This window comes from Theropithecus gelada, chromosome 18 (assembly GCF_003255815.1).
Source record: "Theropithecus gelada isolate Dixy chromosome 18, Tgel_1.0, whole genome shotgun sequence".
In the NCBI taxonomy this organism is placed as follows: domain Eukaryota; kingdom Metazoa; phylum Chordata; class Mammalia; order Primates; family Cercopithecidae; genus Theropithecus; species Theropithecus gelada.
In genome coordinates this window covers 4,311,727-4,331,746 of record NC_037686.1, presented here as the reverse complement: position 1 = coordinate 4,331,746, position 20,020 = coordinate 4,311,727, and the positions used below count along the sequence as shown (strand labels likewise).

The 20,020-nt window shown below is 38.3% G+C and overlaps 1 protein-coding gene across 3 annotated transcripts in view; it reads left to right on the top strand.

The window, feature by feature from the left end:
- The window catches only part of ANKRD12 (ankyrin repeat domain 12), a 134,319-nt gene that overhangs the window by 25,310 nt on the left and 88,989 nt on the right, over nt 1-20,020 (top strand). For all 3 annotated transcript variants that reach the window (XM_025364896.1, XM_025364897.1, XM_025364898.1), the window contains exon 2: nt 13,865-14,001. In XM_025364896.1, coding sequence (XP_025220681.1) covers nt 13,915-14,001 — 87 coding nt within the window. In that variant the 5' untranslated portion in view covers nt 13,865-13,914. The remainder of the gene's footprint in view (nt 1-13,864; nt 14,002-20,020) is intronic.

Sequence of the window (20,020 nt, the reverse complement as noted above, 5' to 3'; positions counted from 1 at the left end):
TTTCATGTTTGTTGGCCACATGAAATCTGTTTTTGAAAAGTGTTCGTGTTCTGTGCCCACTTTTTAATGGGGTTGGTTGTTTTTTCTTATAAATGTAAGTTCCTTGTAGACTTTGGATATTAAACGTTTGTCAGATGCACAGATTGCAAAAATTTTCTCTACTTCTGTAGGTTGTCTGGTCACTTTGATGATAGTTTCTTTTGCTGTGCAGAAGCTCCTTAGTTTAATTAGATCGCATTTGTCAATATTTGCGTTTGTTGCAATTGTTTTTGGCGTTTTCATCATGAAATCTTTGCCTGTGCCTATCTCTGGAATGGTATTGCCTAGATTTTCTTCTAGGATTTTTAAAGTTTTGGGTTTTACATTGAAGTCTTTAATCCATCTTGAGTTAATTTTTGTATAAATTGTAAGGACGGGGTCCAGTTTCAGTTTTCTGCATGTGGCTACCCAGCTCTCCTAACACCATTTATTAAATAGGGAATCCTTTCTTCATTGCTCGTTTTTGTCAGGTTTGTCAAAGATCGGATGATTGTGGGTGTGCCATCTTATTTCTGAGTTCTGTATTTTGTTCCATTGGTCTGTGTGTCTGTTTTTGTACCAGTACTGTACTGTGCTGTTTTGGTTACTGTAACCCTGTAGTCTGGTAACATGATGCCTCCAGCTTTGTTCTTTTTCCTTAGGATTGTCTTGACTGTACAGTCTCTTTTTTGGTACCATATGAATTTTGAAGTAGTTTTTTCTAATTCTGTGAAGAATGTCAGTGGTAGTTTAATGGGAATAGCATTGAATCTATAAATTACTTTGGGCAGTATGGCCATTTTCACCGTATTGATTCTTCCTATCCATGAGCATGAAATGTTTTTCCATTTGTTCGTGTCCTCTCTTATTTCCTTGACCAGTGATTGGTACTTTCCTTGAAGAGGTCCTTCACTTCCCTTGTTAGTTGTATTCCTAGGTATTTTGTTCTCTTTGTAGCAATTGTGAATGGGAATTCATTCATGATTTGCTCTCTGCTTGCTTGCTTGTTGCTGTATAGGAATGGTAGTGATTTTTGCACATTGGTTTTGTATCCTAAGATTTTGCTGAAGTTGCTTATCAGCTTAAGCTTTCACGAAGACAGTGCGATTTTCTACATATAGGATCATGTCTTCTGCAAACGAAGATAATTTGACTTCCTTTCTTCCTATTGGAATGCACTTTCTTTCTTTCTCTTGCCTGATTACCCTAGTCAGAACTTCCAATACTGTGTTGAATAGAAATGGTGAGAGAGGGCATCCTTGCCTTGTACTGGTTTTCAAGGGAAATGCTTCCACCTTTTGCCATTTAGTATAATAGCTGTGGGTTTGTCATATATGGCTCTTATTATTTCGAGGTATGTTCCTTCAATATCTAGTTTATTGAGTTTTTAACATGAAGGTATGTTGAATTTGATGAAGGCCTTTTCTGCATCTGTTGAGATAATCATGTGGTTTCTGTCTTTAGTTCTGTTTATGTGATGAATTATATTTGTTGATTTGTGTATGTTGAACCAACCTTGCATGCCAGGGATGAAGCCAACTTGATTTTTTTGTGTCTCTGTCTTCTTCAGTTCAGCTCTGATCTTGGTTATTTCTTGTGTTCTGGTAGCTTTGGTGTTTGTTTGCTCTTGGTTCTCAAGTTCTTTTAGTTGTGATGTTAAGTTGTTAATTTGGTATCTTCCTAGCTTTTTGATGTGCGCATTCAGTGCTATGAATTTCCTTCTTAACACTGTTTTAGCTGCATCTCAGAGATTCTGGTACATTGTCTCTTTGCCTTAGTTTCCAAGAACTTCTTGATTTCTGCCTTAATTGTATTTGTCCAGGAGTCATTCAGGAGCAGGTTGTTCAATTTACATGTAGTTATGTGGTTTTGAGTGAATTTCTTAGTCTCCAGTTCTAATTTGATTGTGCTGTATTCTAAGAGAGTTTGTTATAATTTCAGTCCTTTTGCATTTGCTTAGGAGTGTGTTATTAATACTTGTGATTATGTGATCAAATTTTGAGTAAGTGCCACGTGGTAATGAGAATAATATATAATCTGTTGTTTTCAAGTGGAGAGTTCTGTAGATATCTATCAGGTCTGCTTGATCCAGAGCTGAATTTAGGTCCTGAGTATCTTTGTTAATTTTCTGTCTCTGTGATTTGTCTGATATTGTCATTGGGGTGTTAACGTCTGCCACTATTATTATGCGTGAATCTAAGTCTATTTGTAGGTCTTTAAGAACTTGCTTTATGAATCTACGTGCTCCTGTATTGGGTGCATATGTACTTAGGATAGTTAGCTCTTCTTACTGAATTGAACTTTTTATCATTATGTGATGGTCTTCATCTTTTTTTGATCTTTGTTGTTTTAAAGTCTGTTTTGTCAGAAACTAGGATTGCGACCCCTGCTTTTTTCTGTTTTCCATTGCTTGGTAAGTTTTCCACCATCCCTTTATTTTGAGCCTGTGTGTGTCTTTGTATGTGAAATGGATTTCTTGAAGACAGCATACTGATGGGTCTTGACTATACATTTTGCCATTCTGTGTCTTTTAATTGAGGCATTTAGCCCGTTTACATTTAAGGTGAATATTGGTATGTGTGAACTTGATCCTGTCATCATGATGCTAGCTGGTTATTTGGCAGACTTCTTTATGTCTGCCAAATAGGAAAGTTTTTCCTTTCCATATTTAGTGCTTCCTTCAGGAGCTCCTTCAGGATGGTGATGAATATCCTCAGCATTTGCTTGTCTGAAAAGAATTTTATTTCTCCTTTGCTTATTAAGCTTAGTGTGACTGGATATGAAATTCTGGGTTGGAAATTGTGTAAGACTGTTGAGACCAGGTGCGGTGGCTCACGCTTGTAATCTCAGCACTTTGGGAGGCCGAGGTGGGTAGATCACCTGAGGTCAGGAGTTCAAGACCAGCCTGGCCAAGATGGCAAAACCCCATCTCTACTAAACATACAAAAATTAGCCGGGTGTGGTGGTGGGCACCTGTAGTCCCAGCTACTTGGGAGGCTGAGGCAGGAGAATCACTTGAACCTGGGAGGCAGAGGTTGCAGTGAGCTGGGATCACACCATTGCACTCTATCCTGGGCAGGAAGAGTGAAGCTCCACCTCAAAAAAAAAAAAAAAAGTTGAATATTGGTCCCCAATCTTTTTTGGCTAGTAGGGTTTCCACTGAGAGGTCTGCTGTTAGTCTGATGTGTTTCCCTTTGTAGGTGGCCTGGCTTTTCTCTCTGGCTGCCCTTAACATTTTTTCTTTCATTTTGACCTTGGAGAATCTGATGATTATGTGTCTTGCGATTGATCTTCTTACTGGGGTTATCTGGATTTCCTGAATTGGAATATTGGCCCTTCTTGCTAGGTTGGGGAAGTTCTCCTGGATGATACCCTGAAGTATGTTTTCCAATTTGATTCCGTTCTCCTCATCTCTTTCAGGTATCCCAATCAGTCATAGGTTTGGTCTTTTTACATAGTCCCATATTTCTCGAGGTTTTGTTCATTCCTTTTCATTCTTTTTTCTCTATTCTTGTCTATCTTATTTCAGAAAGACACTCTTCAAGCTCTGAGATTCTTTCCTGTGCCTGGTCTATTCTGCTATTGATACTTGTGGTTGCATTGTGAATTTCTTGTGTTGTGTTTCTCAACTCCATCAGGTCAGTTATGCTCCTCTCTAAACTGGCTATACCATTTAGAAGCTCCTCCATTGTATCATGATTCTTAGCTTCCTTGCATTGGGTTGCAACATGCTCCTTTAGCTCAGCCAAGTTCATTTTCACCCACCTTCTGAAGCCTACTTCTATCAGTTCAACCATCTCAGCCTCAACCCAGTTCTGTGCCCTTGCTGAAGAGGTGTTGCGGTCATTTAGAGAAGAGGCACTCTGGCTTTTTGAGTTTTTAGCTTTTTTTTGCATTATTTCCCAACTTTGTGGACTTATCTACCTTTGATTTTTGAGGCTGCTGATTTTTTTTTTTTTTTTTTGAGACAGAGTGTCGCCCTGTTGCCCAGGCTAGAGTGCAGTGGCACGATCTCGGCTTACTGCAACCTCCGCCTCCTGGGTTCAAGCAATTCTCTTGCCTCAGCCTCCTGAGTTGCTGGGATTACAGGCACACGCGCCACCATGCCCAGCTAATTTTTTGTATCTTTAGAGATGGTGCTTCACCATGTTGGCCAGGCTGGTCTCAAACTCGTGACCTCGTGATCTGCCCGTCTCAGTCTCCCAAAGTGCTGGGATTACAGGCGTGAGCCACTCTGCCCAGCTGAGGTTGCTGATTTTTTTTTTTTTTTTTTTTTTTGAGATTGAGTTTAGCTCTGTCGCCCAGGCTGGAGTGCAGTGGCACAATCTTGGCTCACTGCAACCTCTGCCTCCCGGGTTCAAGCCATTCTCATGCCTCAGCCTCCGGAGTAGCTGGGATTGCAGGCACCTGCCACCATGCCCGGCTAATTTTTGTATTTTTAGTAGAGACGGGGTTTCACCATGTTGGCCAGGCCGGTCTTGAACTTCTGATCTCAGGTGATCTGCCCTCCTTGTCCTCCCAAAGTGCTGAGATTACAGGCATGAGCCACCACGCCCGGCCAGTTGCTGACCTTTAAATGGGGTTTTTGTGGTGTCTTTTTTGTTGATGCTGTTGTTGTTTTCTGTTTTTCTTTTAACAGTCAGTCCACTTTTCCATAGGGCTGCTATAGTTTGCTGGGGGATCGCTCCGGACCCTAGTTGCCTTGGTCTTTCCCTTACCTGTAGGTATATCACCAGTGAAGGCTATGAAACAGCTGAGATGGCAGCCTGCTCCTTCCCCTGGGAGCTCCATCCTGGTGGGGGGTTGGGGGGGATGGGGGGCAGTACTGACCTGTTGCCAGCCTGGACACTGCTGTAGGAGGTGTCTGGAGATCCCTGTTAGGAGGTCTCACCCAATCAGGAGGGACAGATCAGGGACCTGCTTAAAGAAGCAGTCTGGCTGCTTTTTGGTTGAGATCAGGTGTGCTGCACTGGGAGTAAGCGTTCCTTGCCCAGACTGCCTGGACTCTCCAGAGCCAGCCAGCCTAGAAAGGCTGAGTCAACTGAACCGCAGAGACATTGGCCACTCCTCCCCCTAGGGGCTTGTCCCAGGGAGAGATGAGAGTACTGTTCCTTTAACCCTGGCTGGAGTTGCTGAAGTTCCTGCAGGAGGCCCCACCCAGTGAGGAGGGATGGGTTGGGGTCCCACTTAAAAAAGCAGTCTGGCCATGGTCTGGCACAGCAACTGTGCTGCCCTGTGAGGGACTTCTCCTCATCAAGACCACCTGGATTTTTGGGAGCAGGCTAGAACAGCTGGGTCAACTGAACTGCAGAAATGGCAGCCGCCCCTCCCCCTGGGAACTCATCCATTTTAGGCAGTCTCTAGCCTGTTGCACTGGCTGGTTAGAATTCCAAGCCAGTGGGTTGAGGTGCCACGGAAGTGAGGCCCGCAGAACGACACTGCTTGGTTCCCAGGATTCAGCCCCCTTCCTAGGGGAGTTTATGGGTAGATTTCTCACCTTGCTGGGATTCTCAAGGCTGGAGTCTGTAAAACTCCCGGGTTTCTGTGTAAGCCTGAGCAACTGCTCTGCCAAGACTCCGTACAGCTCTGTATATTGAACCTAAGGCCCTGGTGGCCTGGGTTCATGAGGGGATTTCCTGATCCATGGGTGCAAAGATCCGTAGGAGAAGTATGGTTTCCTGGGTGGGGTTACACAATCACTCACCACTTCCCTTGGCTGGGGGTGCGGTTCCTTTGGCTCCCCAGTGCTCCTGGGTGGGCCATTGCCCCACCCTGCTTTTTTTTTTGTTATCTGTGGGTCATGCCGTCCTCCTAGTCAGTCCCGGTGTGAGAACCTAGACATTTCAGTTGAAGATGCTGAATTCACTTGCTGTTGTCATTCTTCTCTGAGAGCGCCAGGGACTGCAGCTGTTTCTAATTGGCCATCTTGGCCCCTCCTGCCCCCTTCTTGTCTTACAGGTGGAAGCTGAGGAATAATCCCAGTGCTTTGTGAAACTGCTATGAAGAATTTTCAAGTCAAGCTTAAGTTGGAAGATAGTGACTAGAGCAAACAGACCAAAACATACATTTATTTATTTATTTATTTATTTATTTATTTATTTATTTATTTAATTTGTTCATTCCTGAGACAGAGTCTTGCTCTGTTGCCCAGACTAGAGTGCAGTGGTGTGATCTCGACTCACTGCAGCCTCCACCACCCAGGTTCAAGCAACTCCTGCCTAAGTCTCTGAAGTAGCTGGGAATACAGGCGTGCATCACCACTCTTGGCTAAGTTTTTATATGACCAAAGCATTTAAAGCATTGATTCTGAGAGAACTCACTAAATGCTGCAGGACTATAAAGTGATCTCAAAATAGACTTTCTGTAGTTGGAACACTTCTGTAGATACTCACTTGTGTTATACATGTGCAGTCTCCATGTCTGTAGCATATAGATTTGCAAATTCTATTATTTCTGTTCCCTGTAGTCCTCTAGGCCACATTGGCAACTAGAGGTGTTTTTTTCTCTCAGTCCTATCTTGTAAATAGTCTGAGTTGTCTTTCTCTGTTACTGGATTTTCCTCCATTTCTCCCTCCTTTTGTCAGTGTTCAGTAGTTTTTCCTCCACAGAAATGGTCCCAAGGCTTCTGTCCTTCTTGATCACTTGATCAGCTTTTCAAAGCCTCCTCTGTTTTTTGTTTTTTTGTTTTTTTTTTTTTGAGACAGTCTCGCTCTGTCACCCAGGCTGGAGTGCAGTGGCACTATCTCGGCTCACTGCAACTTCTGCCTTGCTGGTTTAAGCAGTTCTTAAGCCTTAGCCTCCTGAGTAGCTGGGACTGTAGGCGCATGCCAGCATACCCAGCTAATTTTTTGTATTTTAGTAGAGATGGGGTTTCACCATGTTGCCCAGGCTGGTCTTGAACTCCTGAGCTCAGGCAATCTGTCTGCCTTGGCCTCCCAAAGTGTTAGAATTACAGGCGTGAGCCACCACACCCAGCCAAAACCTCTTTTTGACAAAGTTCAACCTCATCCTATAGGTGATTTTGTACTCTCTGCTAAGATAAAATTTTCTCCAAATTGTTAGCCTTAGGATGAAGGACAATTCATGAACAAAAAAGAACTATTTGTTTCCTGAAGAGTCAATTTAGTTATTGTAGTAAGAAGTTTGTCAAACAAGACTTCTTGTATTGCACTTACCTCAGCTTTCAAGAAGGATGTTTATCTGTGTATCATTGCTGTTGTCTTGAGTTGTGTGTTTTGATTCTGCTAGTCTTGTTATTATAACTTAGCATTAGTTTGGTGACATTGCTATGATAATGATATTGATTATCTATGAGGAGTCACAGCTAGGTGAACATTTCTGTTTGCCTAATATCTTTGAATGATAGAAAATTTTAGTTTTGGTTATAGTTTTGACTGAATTAGAAAACAGACAAATACCGTTCTGTTTTTTTGAGACTGGGTCTGGCTCTGTCACCCAGGTTGGAGTAGCACTGTTGCCCGGGCCAGACTGCAGTGGTGCAACCTTACCTTACTGCAACCTCTGCCTCCCAGGCTCAAGGAGTCCTCCCACCTCAGACTCCCCAGTAGCTGGGACTACAGGGACATACCACCATGGCCAGCTAATTTTTAAATTTTTTCTAGAGACGAGGTTTCACCATGTTGCCCAGACTGCTCTCAAACTCCTGAGCTCAAGCAGTCTGTCTGTCTCAGCCTACCACAGTGCTGGGATTACAGGTGTGAGCCTCTGTGCCCAGCCCAAACTCAGTTCTTAAGGTGCATATACTTGGGGAAAAAAAAGGCATCTGTACATCTTCTTCACCCAAATGATGTTTAGTTTACACTAGAGTTTTTGATGTATGTATATCTTGGTACCTCAGAATAGCAACTAGAATGTTTTGCCTTCATTATAAACAAAATTATTTAGAAATAGCAGTGATATTGAACAATGTATTTTTAGTATCCCTTGAGTGATCCCAAGTAGTAATGCCATTTGAAAAAAACCACCAAAAGAATACTGGGTTATTTTGTTTTAGAAGAAGGTATATTTTACTGCTGTAAATTAGAGTGGAAAACGGTCTAATAGCATACATTTAGAGAATGTTAATCCTGAAAGTCAGTTGCTGTTCGATAATCCTGCCAGTCAGTTGCTGTTCAATACATAGACTGGTCTGTAAGGAGCAAGAACATACTAATTTTAAGGGAAGAAACATCTTCAAAGGCAGAATAGAATCTGTAAACTGCATCATTTAGCCATTGGATAACAAAGTCTACAGTAGAGCTTGCAGCTGGTTGGCTTAAACAGGAAAGTAGCCCTGAACAAGTATTAATACCTCTGTGCAGCCCTTAGGGCATGGAAATTGAAGTGCAATCTGTGTAATAGCCACCAAGATTGTTACACAAAGATTGGAGGAATATGAAGAACTCTTCTTAGCCACATGAAGATACCACCAAGTATTTTCATTTAGCAAGTGGCCGTACCGCTATACATCTTGCCCGTCCCCTCTCACCCTCCAGCCACATTTGAGAGTTCCAGTTTCTCACCAACATTTGGTCTTCTTAGTCTTTAATTTTAACCATTCCGGTGGGTGACATCTCATTTTTATTATTTTAAAAATTTAATCATTTAATTGACCCATAATATTTGTACATATTTATGGGGGTACATCTGATGTTTTATTCTATGCATAGAACATGTAATGATCAAGTCAGATTATTTAGGATATTCATCACTATTTGTCATTTCTGCGTTGGGAACATTTCAAGTCCTGTCTACTAGCTATTTTGAAATATATAACCTATTGTTGTTAATTATAGTCACATACTGTGATGTCAAACGTTAGAACTTATTTCTTCTGTTTATGTTTCTACCCTTTAATTAACCTCTCATCATCCCCCACCGTCCACAGATACCCTTCCTAGCCTTTGGTATCTGTCATTCTCTCTACCTTCATGAGATCAACTTTTTTTAGCTCTCACATATGAGTGAGAACATCTCATTAATTTTCCTGGTGACTAGTGAGGTTGCACATCTTTTCCTGTGCTTATTTGCCATTCACTATATGTTCTTTGCTGAACTGTTAAAAAATCATTTACTCACTTTTAAATTGGGTTATCTTATTGATTCATAAGAGTTATTTATATGTTCCAGATATAATTCCTTTAGAATTATATAATCTGGATATAAGTCCTTTATAAAGATGTGATTTGCAAGTATTTTCTCCCAGTATGGCTGGCTTTTCATTTTCTTAATGCCTTAACGGGATCATTTAAAGAGCAGAAGTTTTTATGATGTGTAATTTATCCATTTTTTGCTTTCGTAATTTCTGCTTTTCATTGCCTATTTAAGAAATCTTTGTCTAATCCAAGGCCACTAAAATATTCTTTTTTCTGCTAGAAGTGGTGTAGTTTTAGCTCATAAATTTAGTGTTGGTTTTTTTTTTTTTTTTTTTTTTTTTTTTGAGATGGAGTCTCACTCTGTCCCCCAATCTGGAGAGCAGTGATGCGATCTCCGCCCGCTGCAAGCTCTGCCTCCCGAGTTCAGGCCATTCTCCTGCCTCAGCCTCCCCAGTAGCTGGGACTACAGGCACCTGCAACCACGCCCGGCTAATTTTTTGTATTTTTTAGTAGAGACAGGGTTTCACCATGTTAGCCAGGACAGTCTCGATCTCCTGACCTCGTGATCCGCTTGCCTCGGCCTCCCAAAGTGCTGGGATTACAGGCCTGAGCCACTGTGCGTGGCAAATTTAGGTTTATGATGCATTTTGAGGTAATTTTTCTCTGTGGAGTGAGGTAAGGGTCAAGGTTCTCTCTCTTTTTTTTTTTTGCATTTGGATATATAGTTTTTCCAAGACCATTATTGAAAGGAATGTATCCTTTTCCCAGTGAATTACGTTGACAGATTTGTTGAAAATCTGTTGGATTGGATGTATATGTGTAGATCTGTTTCTGGACTTTCCATTCTGTTCCATTAATCTATAAGTCTGTCTTTAGTAAATACTGTCTTGCTTACTGTATCTTTGTTAGTAACTATGGAAGTCAGGTGATGTGAGTCTACCAATTAATTTTTTCCCAACATTATTTGGACTTTTCTAGGTTCTTAACATTTTCATATACATTATAGAAACAATTTGTCAGTTTCCAAAAAGAAAAAAAAAGGATCCTGGAAATTTGACTAGGATTGCCTTGAATTTATAGAGCAATTTGGAGAGACTGACATTTTAACAACATCGAGTCTTCTGATTCATGAGCATGGCATATCTCTCTATGTATTTAGATCTTTTTTCACTTCTTTCCGAAGTGTTTTGTATTTATCATTGTACAGTCTTATTATATACATTTTGCTATATTCCTGAGAATTGTGTTTTTGATGCTATCATAGGTTATGTTTTTAATTTTAATTTCTAATTGCTAGTATGTAGAAAAAGTTTTTCACATATTCACCATGTATTCTTACACATATTTTGTTATATTATCCCTAAGAATTTAGTATTTCTGGTGCTGTTGTAGGTTGTATTTTTAATTTTAATTTCTAATTGCTTATTTCTAATATGTAGAAATAAATTAATTTTTATATATTGATCATGTATTCTATGTCCTTCCTATACGCATGTATTAGTTCTAATAGCTTCTTTGTAGATATCTTTGTCTACATAGATTATCATGGTATCTGGAAATAAGGCCATTTTACCACTTTCCAAGCTGTATGCCTTTTTTTTGTTGCCTTATTGAACTATATAGGACCGCCAGTAAGTGCAATGTTGAATAGGAATGGTAAAAGCGAACTCAACATCCATGCCTCATTGTTGATCTTAGAAGAGAAAGCATTCAGGTTCCCTTCTAATTCTGGTTTGCTGAGAGTTGTTTGTTATTAATGGGTATTGAATGTTATCTAATACATTTTCTCTTATCTGTTGAGATGGTCATATATTTTTGTGGTTTGAATTAATACAGTAAATTATAAAGATTGGTTTTTTTTACGGGGACAGGGGCAGGGCCTCATTCTGTCACCCAGACTGGAGTGCAGTGGCGTGATCATGGCTCACTGCAGCCTCAACCTCCTGGGCTCAAGCACTCCTCCCACGTAGCTGGGACCACCTGCACGGACCACCATGCCCAGCTAATTTTTTTATTTTTAGTAGAGGTGGAGTTTTGCCATGTTGTCCTCAGGCTGGTCTTGAACTTTTGGGCTCAAGCTATCTGCCCACCTTGGCCTCCCAAAGTGCTGGGATTACAGGTGTGAGCTCCCATACTTGGCCTGGTTTAACTTCTTTGTTGTCTACGAGCAAACTTTGTATGGTTTTAATTAAATTTGTTGAAGTTTGTTTTATGATACAGAATGTGGCCTATCTTGGGGAATGTCCTGTGTGCCCTTGAAAGAGTATTCTGTTGTTGAGCAGATATTTCTGTAAATATCAATTAGAACCAACTGATTAATGGTGTTTTTCTGTTCTTATATAATCCTTGCTGATGTTCTGTCAATAAAAAGTATAATAGTTGAAGCCTCCAGCTATAGTTATGAATTTATCTGTTTTGTCTATCAGTTGGCAGTTTTTGTTTTCATGTATTTTGAAGCTCTGTTGTTGGTTGCGTACATATGTAGGATTGGTATGTTGTCTTAGTGTATTGACCCTTTTATCAATATGTCATATATAATGTCCCTCTTCGTTCTGAAGTCTGTTTTGTTGATGTTGTTAATATAGCCACTCAAGCTTGCTTTCTTTCTAAGCACTTGGAAACTCAAGTACTTCCATGGGTTCTTTTTCCATTCTTTTATTTTAACCTACCTATTATTATATTTGAAGCGAACTTCTTGTTGATTTTTTCCCCACTATCTGACATTCTCTGTCTTTTGGTGTGTTTAAGCCATTTGTGTTTTATATAATTATTCGTATTTGGGGTTAGATCTATATCATTTTATAATTTTGTTCTTTCTGTTCTTCGTTGCTCAATTTTTCTTTTCCTGCCTTCCATTGGATTATTTGTATTTTTTCAGTATTCCATTTTAACTTACCTAGTGTGATTTGTATTACTTTTTGTGTAGTTATTATATAGTGATTGCTTTAGGGATTACAGTATACATCTTGGACCCAGAAGCTAACTCAATATTAAATGCTTAATGTTTGTTGATTGAAGGAATATATTTGGAATCCAGTTGTGATTTTTATTGTTACTGGTGGCATTTTTCTAAGTAGTTATTGAGAAATAATATAAGCTTTTCTTTACATAGAATCTATTTAGTATAATAATATTGCCCTGTAGAATGTTCTCAAAAAATATTTGGCGCTCCTTTAGTTCACTAATAACTTGCTTTGCTTCATCTACAAAGGAGACATCGTTTCATCTTCACAGTCTCACTTAGGCTGATGTTTCTATCAAAAGCAAAAGCTCAGTTTTGCTTTTGAGCCAGTCTTTTTGTTTTCATGTGGCTCATAACTTTAACTCCATACGCTTTACCAATGGCTAGCTTTGAGGACAGTGCTATGTTTAAATGATTGTTTATGTTAATGAAACAGTTGAATGGCCCCAAGGTAAGTTCTGCTTCTTGAGTGTAATGTTAAAAATGTTTCTTAATTTCTTCAAGTTTGTTTCCTTCTCTATAAAATGAAAGATCTGAACAATTTTTCTTTAGTAGATTTTTGTATTGTAATGTAGTCTAATTTAATTATTGCCAGATTAATATGGTTTTGATAGTTTACAAATTAGCTCAATTTATTTAAGGGAGTTTTGGTTTTGTTTCTGTCAAAACGAAAGAAATTTTAAAACACTAACAGGACAGCAGATTTTACTAATATTCTGTTCAAGGTGTCTTGAGTTTTAATAATTTACGTAGATACTAGAATGACAGCTGACTTATATCTATGATATCCATCTGTAGGAGATTTATAGCATGAAAGAGTTCAAAGTAATCTTGTCAGTCATTCTGCTTGTTGTTGTAGCCGAAGTAAATAGTCCCCTTGGCCAACAGCCTCAATCTAGCCCAGTGCTGTGCAGTAGACCTTTCTGTGATTACATAAATGTATATCTATGCTGTATAGTACAGTGGGTAGTTTAATTTCGTTTTAATTAATTTTAAATTGCCACATGTAGGTAATAGATTATCTGACAGCAACATAGTTGTAGCCTCATAGGTTCCTCTTTAACATGTAAAAAACCCCTTGGAATTTTTTCTGCATCATTCAGTCATCAACTTGCCATAATCATAAGCTCTTGGGAGAATCTTTGACCTATTAAGCTTGTAGAATAGGAAAGAGAAGGCTGAATGAATTGGAAATAAAATAATGTATACAGTGGTGATTGCAGTACAATAGAAGTATATTAGTGAATAGTTTGATAAAGTGACTAAATGGCTGAGGATGTTCAGTAAAGAAAATAAACTGCTCTAGGGATTTTAAACGGGAAGGATTTAATGTAGGGAATTAGTTGTTGTAAAATTACTGATTAAACCTAGCAGGTTCTTGATTGGGTCTTCAGAAATGACTTCCAAACCAACACAAAACTCCAAGGTCATCGATTAGGAGCTCCCATTATGGATTCCTACTGAAAAGAGAAACGTTTTGTCACGACTTCCACTTTCACTGCTTCTGGATACCCAAAGCTGGAGATGTTACTTGTCTAGAGAATATGGGAAGATATTTATGAAAGTAATTCTCCTTTCTTTTCGGTGACAAGCTGAGTGGACTTGACTAAGAGAACCAGAAGCTAAAATAAAGCGAAAACTTATTTTAGCTTAGGATAGCCTCTCTGAGAAAATAAGGTATCTTACAGAGACACAGAGAAAACAAATTGAACTAACTTTGGTTCATAAACTTCAAGTAGGTTCTATTGTATATGTATTCAAATAACCCTTACCTATCCATTCTTTACAGATCAGGATGAGAAGACTGACAAAAGAAGCAGCTAGCTGAACAGCTATAAAATGCCCAAATCTGGGTTTACAAAACCAGTTCAGAGTGAAAATTCTGACAGTGACAGCAATATGGTAGAGAAACCATATGGAAGAAAGGTATGTGATTATACTAAAGATTTGTTGACTTTTTGAACTGGGAAAAAGACTCCCAATTAAGTATTTTTAGTAATTTCTTATAAGATAAAAACCAATATGGATGCTGGGTAAACCCAAACCATTTATGCTCTTTAGAAATAAATTGGATTCCTGGGGAAGTGATTGTTTATCATTCCCTAAGGTGAACACACAACTAACTACTAAGTAAAACACAATTACTAAGATGGTGCAATTAAGAAATAATGATTGAGAGAGGGAAAAATTTTTATTATTAGTCATTGTCAATGACATGTAATTCTGTCTTTTTATATCTATCCTTTTTCATTCTTATGTAATTTAGACCCTCAGAACCTTCATTTGGACTCCTGCAATTTGTCTCCTAACTGGTCTCACTATTCCTAGTCTCTCCTTATCTCTGGTTTTATACATTGTCTTTGAATTTTTTTTCTGTTTGCTTTTTTAAGTCTTTTTTAAAGCCATTTTCTTATGGAAAGATGTCTGAGGTGTTCCCAGACATTTTTAGCTAATGAAATTGTGCAACCATCATCACAATAAAGTTTTAGAACTTTGCCGTCATTCTGGAAAGATCTGTGTTGCCTATTTGTAGTCAGTCTCCACTGCAACCCCAAATCCTCCAGGCAACCCCAAATCTGCTTTCAAAATCAAGTATAAGTTTTCAAACTATTCTTTTCAAAATTGTTTTGAGTCCTTCATGATTTCATATAAAATTTAGGATCAGCTTGTCAGTTTCTAGAAATACCTGCTGGGATTTTGAAGGAATTTTATTGAATTTTTTCATTGCATCTGTAGATCACTTTGAGTCGTATTGCCATCTTAATATTGTCTTCCAATCCCTGAACATGGAATATCTTTTCATTTACTTAGATCTTCAGTTTGTCTCAGTAGTGCTTTGTAGTTTTCAGTGTAAAAGTGTTGCATTCTATTGGTAAATTATTTGTGAGTATTTTATTCTCTCAGTGCTATTATGGATAGTTTTATTTTGGGTTCTTTATTGCTAGTACAGAAATATAATTATTTTTGATGTAGTTATCTTTGTATCCTGTGATCTTACTCAATTATTAGTTCTAACAATTTGTAATTCCTTAGGACTTTCTACGTATGGCATCATATTATCTGTGAATAAAGATAATTTTACTTCTTTTCCAGTCTGGATATTTCTTGTTTTGCTTGATTACCTTTATTCCTCCACTTTTTTCCCCCGATTGCACTGGCAAACTCTTCTTGATTACAGTATTTAGTCCACTTACATTTAATGTAATTATTGATATGACTTATATCTGATGATAATTTATACGTGCAATTTTGCTCATTATTATGTATTCCATGTGTTTTTTGTTACCTCTTTTATGTTGCCATTTTTGGTTTTAAATATTTTTCAGTGTACTATTTTAATTTCTCTGATTTTTTAAAACTGTGTTTTTTGATTTATTATTTTAGATGTTGATCCTAGAGATTGTAATACACATCCTAATTGATCACAGTCTACTTACAGGTTGATCTTGACACAATTCCAGTAAAATATAGCAGCTTTGTTTCAATATAGCTCCATTTTCTTCCTTCGTGTTATTTATATAACGTCGATTACATCTGGATATGTTATTAACCCAACAAAAGAATGTTATAATTGTTTGATACAAAATGTATCTTTTAAAGAAACAAGAGAAATCTGTGTTTATGAAGTTTCGGGTTTCCCCATAAATTTACTGATTCTTAGTTTCTTCCTATAGATGTAAGTTACTATCTGGTATAAGAATTTTCCTTAGTACTTACTATAAGGCAAGTCTTCAGCCATGAATTCTGTCAGTCTTTTTTTGATCTAGGTAGGAATATCTTGATATTGCCATTTTTTTTTCCTTTTTGAGGCAGAGTTTTGCTCTGTTGCCCAGGCTGGAGTGCAGTGGCATGATCTCAGCTCACTGCAGCCTTGACCTCCCAGGCTCAAGCAATCCTTCCACCTCAGCCTCCTGAGTAGCCGAGACCACAGGTGCACACCACCATGCCCAGAGATAGGGTTTCATCATGTCATCCAGTCTAGTCTCAAATTCCTGGCCTCAAGTGATCCACCTGTCTCAGCCTCCCAAAGTGTTGGGATTACAAATGTGAGCCACCATGCCCTGGCTGATTTTGCCATTTTTAATAAATAGCTTCATTGAGATATAATTCACATATCATACATTTAAAGTATACAATTCAATTGTTTTTATATTTACAGAGTTGTACAGTCACAACCACGATCAATTTTAGAAGTTTCACCCCAATATATACTCTTGAGATAATGAGAAAGATAAAAAATAACATCTTAATGTTATTATGAAGATACTGACCTTGCAGATCTCCTCAGTTGGTCTCAGGGACCATAATTTGAGAACTGCTATACTGGTGTAATAAGCTCATTAATGAAACTACTGAGTGTATAGTGATGGGAGGAAAAAAGGAGAGAATGCTACTTAACAGGTTCAGGGATAGCCTAACAGTAGAATAGGTACTTAATCTGGGTTCTCAAGGTTGAATACATATTTGACCAGAAGGAAAGTGAAAGTAAAGGGTAGTATAAGTGAAAGAAACAGCAAATGAAAAACTTGTTGGGATGTAGCCTATGGAGGATGGGAGGTGAGTCTAGCACTAGACAAAAAGCAGTTCATTATAGCCTTGTGTGCCTTGTGAAGGAACTTGGAACTCATTCTGTTGTCAGTGACTTGGGAGGGAAGGGTCATAGAAAGACCAGTCAGAGTGCTGTTTAATTAAATATAAGTAGGAGGCAGTGTGGACAGTGGCTTTCGGGATGAAGAGAAGTTGGCCGATCAAAAAGCTGTTGAATGCATTAAACTTGTGCATGGAGAAAAAATTGTCTGGGTCCACTCTGATGCTTGTTTCCGTTACTAGGTTAATGATTGGGCCATTTCCTGAAAGGAAATTCAAGAGAAGGAACAGGTTGTTTGAATAAATTTGCTTTGTACTTGCTGAACTGAGTTGGCCCTGGGAACATCCAAGTAGAAGTGGTTAGTAGGCAGTTACATATGAGTGTAAGAACTCAAAACAAGTCTAGATTGGAAATAAATATACAAGGATTTGTAGAAAGTAAGTATGCAAAAGAGTGTATCAAGTGTGTATAAAGTGGCACAAGAATGGAGGAGGATATACTCTGAGGAATTCAAATATTTTAGGAGGAATAAAGAGACAAAGGAAGAGGAGGACAGAGAGAGAACCAAGGGAGTTTCCACAGAGAATGGCTAAGGGAGGAGAGAGTCTGCATTGCCAAATGCAACAGAGAGTTTTTAATAGGAAAGACGAGGCCATTGAAGCATTTTAAATGACCTTGATGAAAGTAGTTTGCTTGGAGATGTGGGGACAGAATACAATGTTAGACTTGAAGAAAGCATCAGAACTTTTATTTCTGCATGTTTAGGTATAGTGAAGGTTACATTTGTGGAAATTCATCTGGGCTGCTTGATGCCACTTTTTGGATTTGAATTTATAAGGCTAAACTCAGTGAAGCTTTAATTGTTCCTGTGTACTTTTCATGTATCTTTTGAAAGTTGTCACTAAATAAGTAGTGCCTGAATATTGCCCTCCTAAAAGTTGTAGTTTCTTTTATTTTCTTTTCTTGTTTTTTTTTTTGTTTTTTTTTTTGTTTTTTTTTTTTTTGAGACGGAGTCTCGCTCCGTCGCCCAGGCTGGAGTGCAGTGGTGCGGAAAAAAGTGTGATTTCTTAAAAGTGTAACAACAATAGCAAAAACCAAATATTTCACTAACGTATTTCTATTTAAAACATTCATTAGTTAACAATACTTGTTAATCATTGGATTTATAAAATAAATGGCAAGAATGAATACAAACTATTGCATTCCTCTAGTTAACAAATGTTTGGCTTACATAAAGGGATGTATTTATTCTCAGTCTCTGTTTAACTGTATGTTTTTCAAGATCACTAGTTTGGGTAAGGATCAGAAGCTCTTCTAAGGCAACATGCATTGTACTTAAATTGCCATGCTTTGGGATTTCAGTGCAATTTGATGTCAAAAGCTGTTGTTAGAAGTATTTTCCTCAGTTTTTTAGTGAATATTTAACCCCTTATTTTACCTTGAGAGGAAGGGCTGTAGTTTTTATTCCAAAGATGCTAGGTGTAGACCATGTTGCTGCTCGTTTTTAAGACAAAGTGAGTAAGTTGGGGTCGGGGGTAGAAGGCATGACCATTATTCACGTGTATATTTTCACTGCGTATTTCTTTGATTGTCTTTTCATAGTGAGTGGCGTTGAAGCCAGCTTCTGGGTTCTGCTAAGTTGTTTTTCCCCCATAACATTTTTAGAAATGAGGCTGGGCATGGTGGCTCGTGCCTGTAGTGTGTGCTTTGGGGAGACCAAGGCAGGAGAATTGCCTGAGGCCAGGAGTTCAAGACCAGCCTGGGCAAGACCCCCATCTCTACCAAAAAAAAAAAAAAAAATTAGCTGAATGTGGTGATATACAACTGTATTCCTAGCTACTGGGTAGACTGAAGTGGAAGGATTACTTTAAGCTACAATGAGCTATGCTTGTGCCACTGCATTCCAGCCTGGGCAGCAGAGCAGGAGCCTGTCTGTCTCTATTCCTTTCTGATTTTTTTGAACAGTTCTCTTAGGTAAGTAGACACCCCGTTTACAGTTCAATATGACAGACTGTTGCTGTTATGAGGTCCTAAATTAATAAAATAACCTAAACCAAAATTTCACTCCTTAAATTCATTTAAGTAGAGCATAACTTAAATAATTGTATTTTATAGCAATTTAATTTTTATGTAAAGTCCTCTCATTAAATACTAAAATAGTTAGGATTTTGGCAAGAATATTCACACCTTTCACTGCTCATCTGTGTTCTTTTCCTCCCATTGATTCTAGTTTAGTTTAGAAATTTCTCTACTACTCTTTTAGCTATAAATCAGTATTTATAATTTGCAAAACAGATCTTTTATAAAATCTGTTAAGATAATCTAAAACCTGGTTAAATTCATAAAATGTGAGAGGGGATGTTAATTGTTTTAACCATCTGAATAGTTCTTTCGTATCTTTTCGTCATCAGTGTAGTTCAGACATTCATTATTTCCTTTCCAAGTGACTATTGATAATTTTTTTTTATTATCCAAGTATTATAATACATGTTCGTTGTGAAGAATTAGAAAATACATTTAAGAATAATGAAAATAGAAATTACCAATTACCTTGTCAACAACTGTGAAGGTTCTGAGATTTTACCCTACTTGTAAGCTAATTAGCTTCATGGATGCTGGCAGAAGACACAGTTGCTAGGTCAGTGATGAGGGAATATTTGCTACTCAGCAATAGCAGTAGCCGGAGTATCAGTGTGTGTGCCTGTTCCCTGAGCTTCGCTTCTCACAAGGGGGATGCAGTGATGGGCAGATGACAACTGCATATGCAGTGGGTTGTATTACAGGGTAGAAACCCCAAATCTTTTATGATGGGCAGTAAGTCTGCCTGAACTTTTCCCTAGAAGGAGACATTATTACACTGGACAGCAAAGAGGTATGTCCTTTGCTTTAGAGGGAGACACTATGTCTCTCTTTCTAGGCTATTTATCATACAAATACCCATGAAAAGATAGTCCAGGACGAAGGAAGTTAGTGTTTCTGCTTGCAAGATGTGCAAAAATGCAAGAGAGACATAGAGAATTATGTCCCAGCACAACTGTAATGGCACCACTGACAGATAGCTGTTAACATTTTGGTTTACAGGCGTACCTCATTTTATTGCCCTTCACTTTATTGTGCTTTGCAGATAATTGTGCTTTTTACAACCCTGTTTTGAGCAAGTTCATTGGCAACATTTTTCCAACAGCACGTACTCACTTGTTTCTGTGTCACATCTTGATAATTCTCTTATTTCCAACTTTTTCATTATCATTATGATTATTAGTGATCTTTGTTACTATTGTAATTGTTTTGTGGGCACCACAAGCTATATGCAGAAAAGATGGCAAGCTTAATACTGTATGTGTTCTACTACACTTA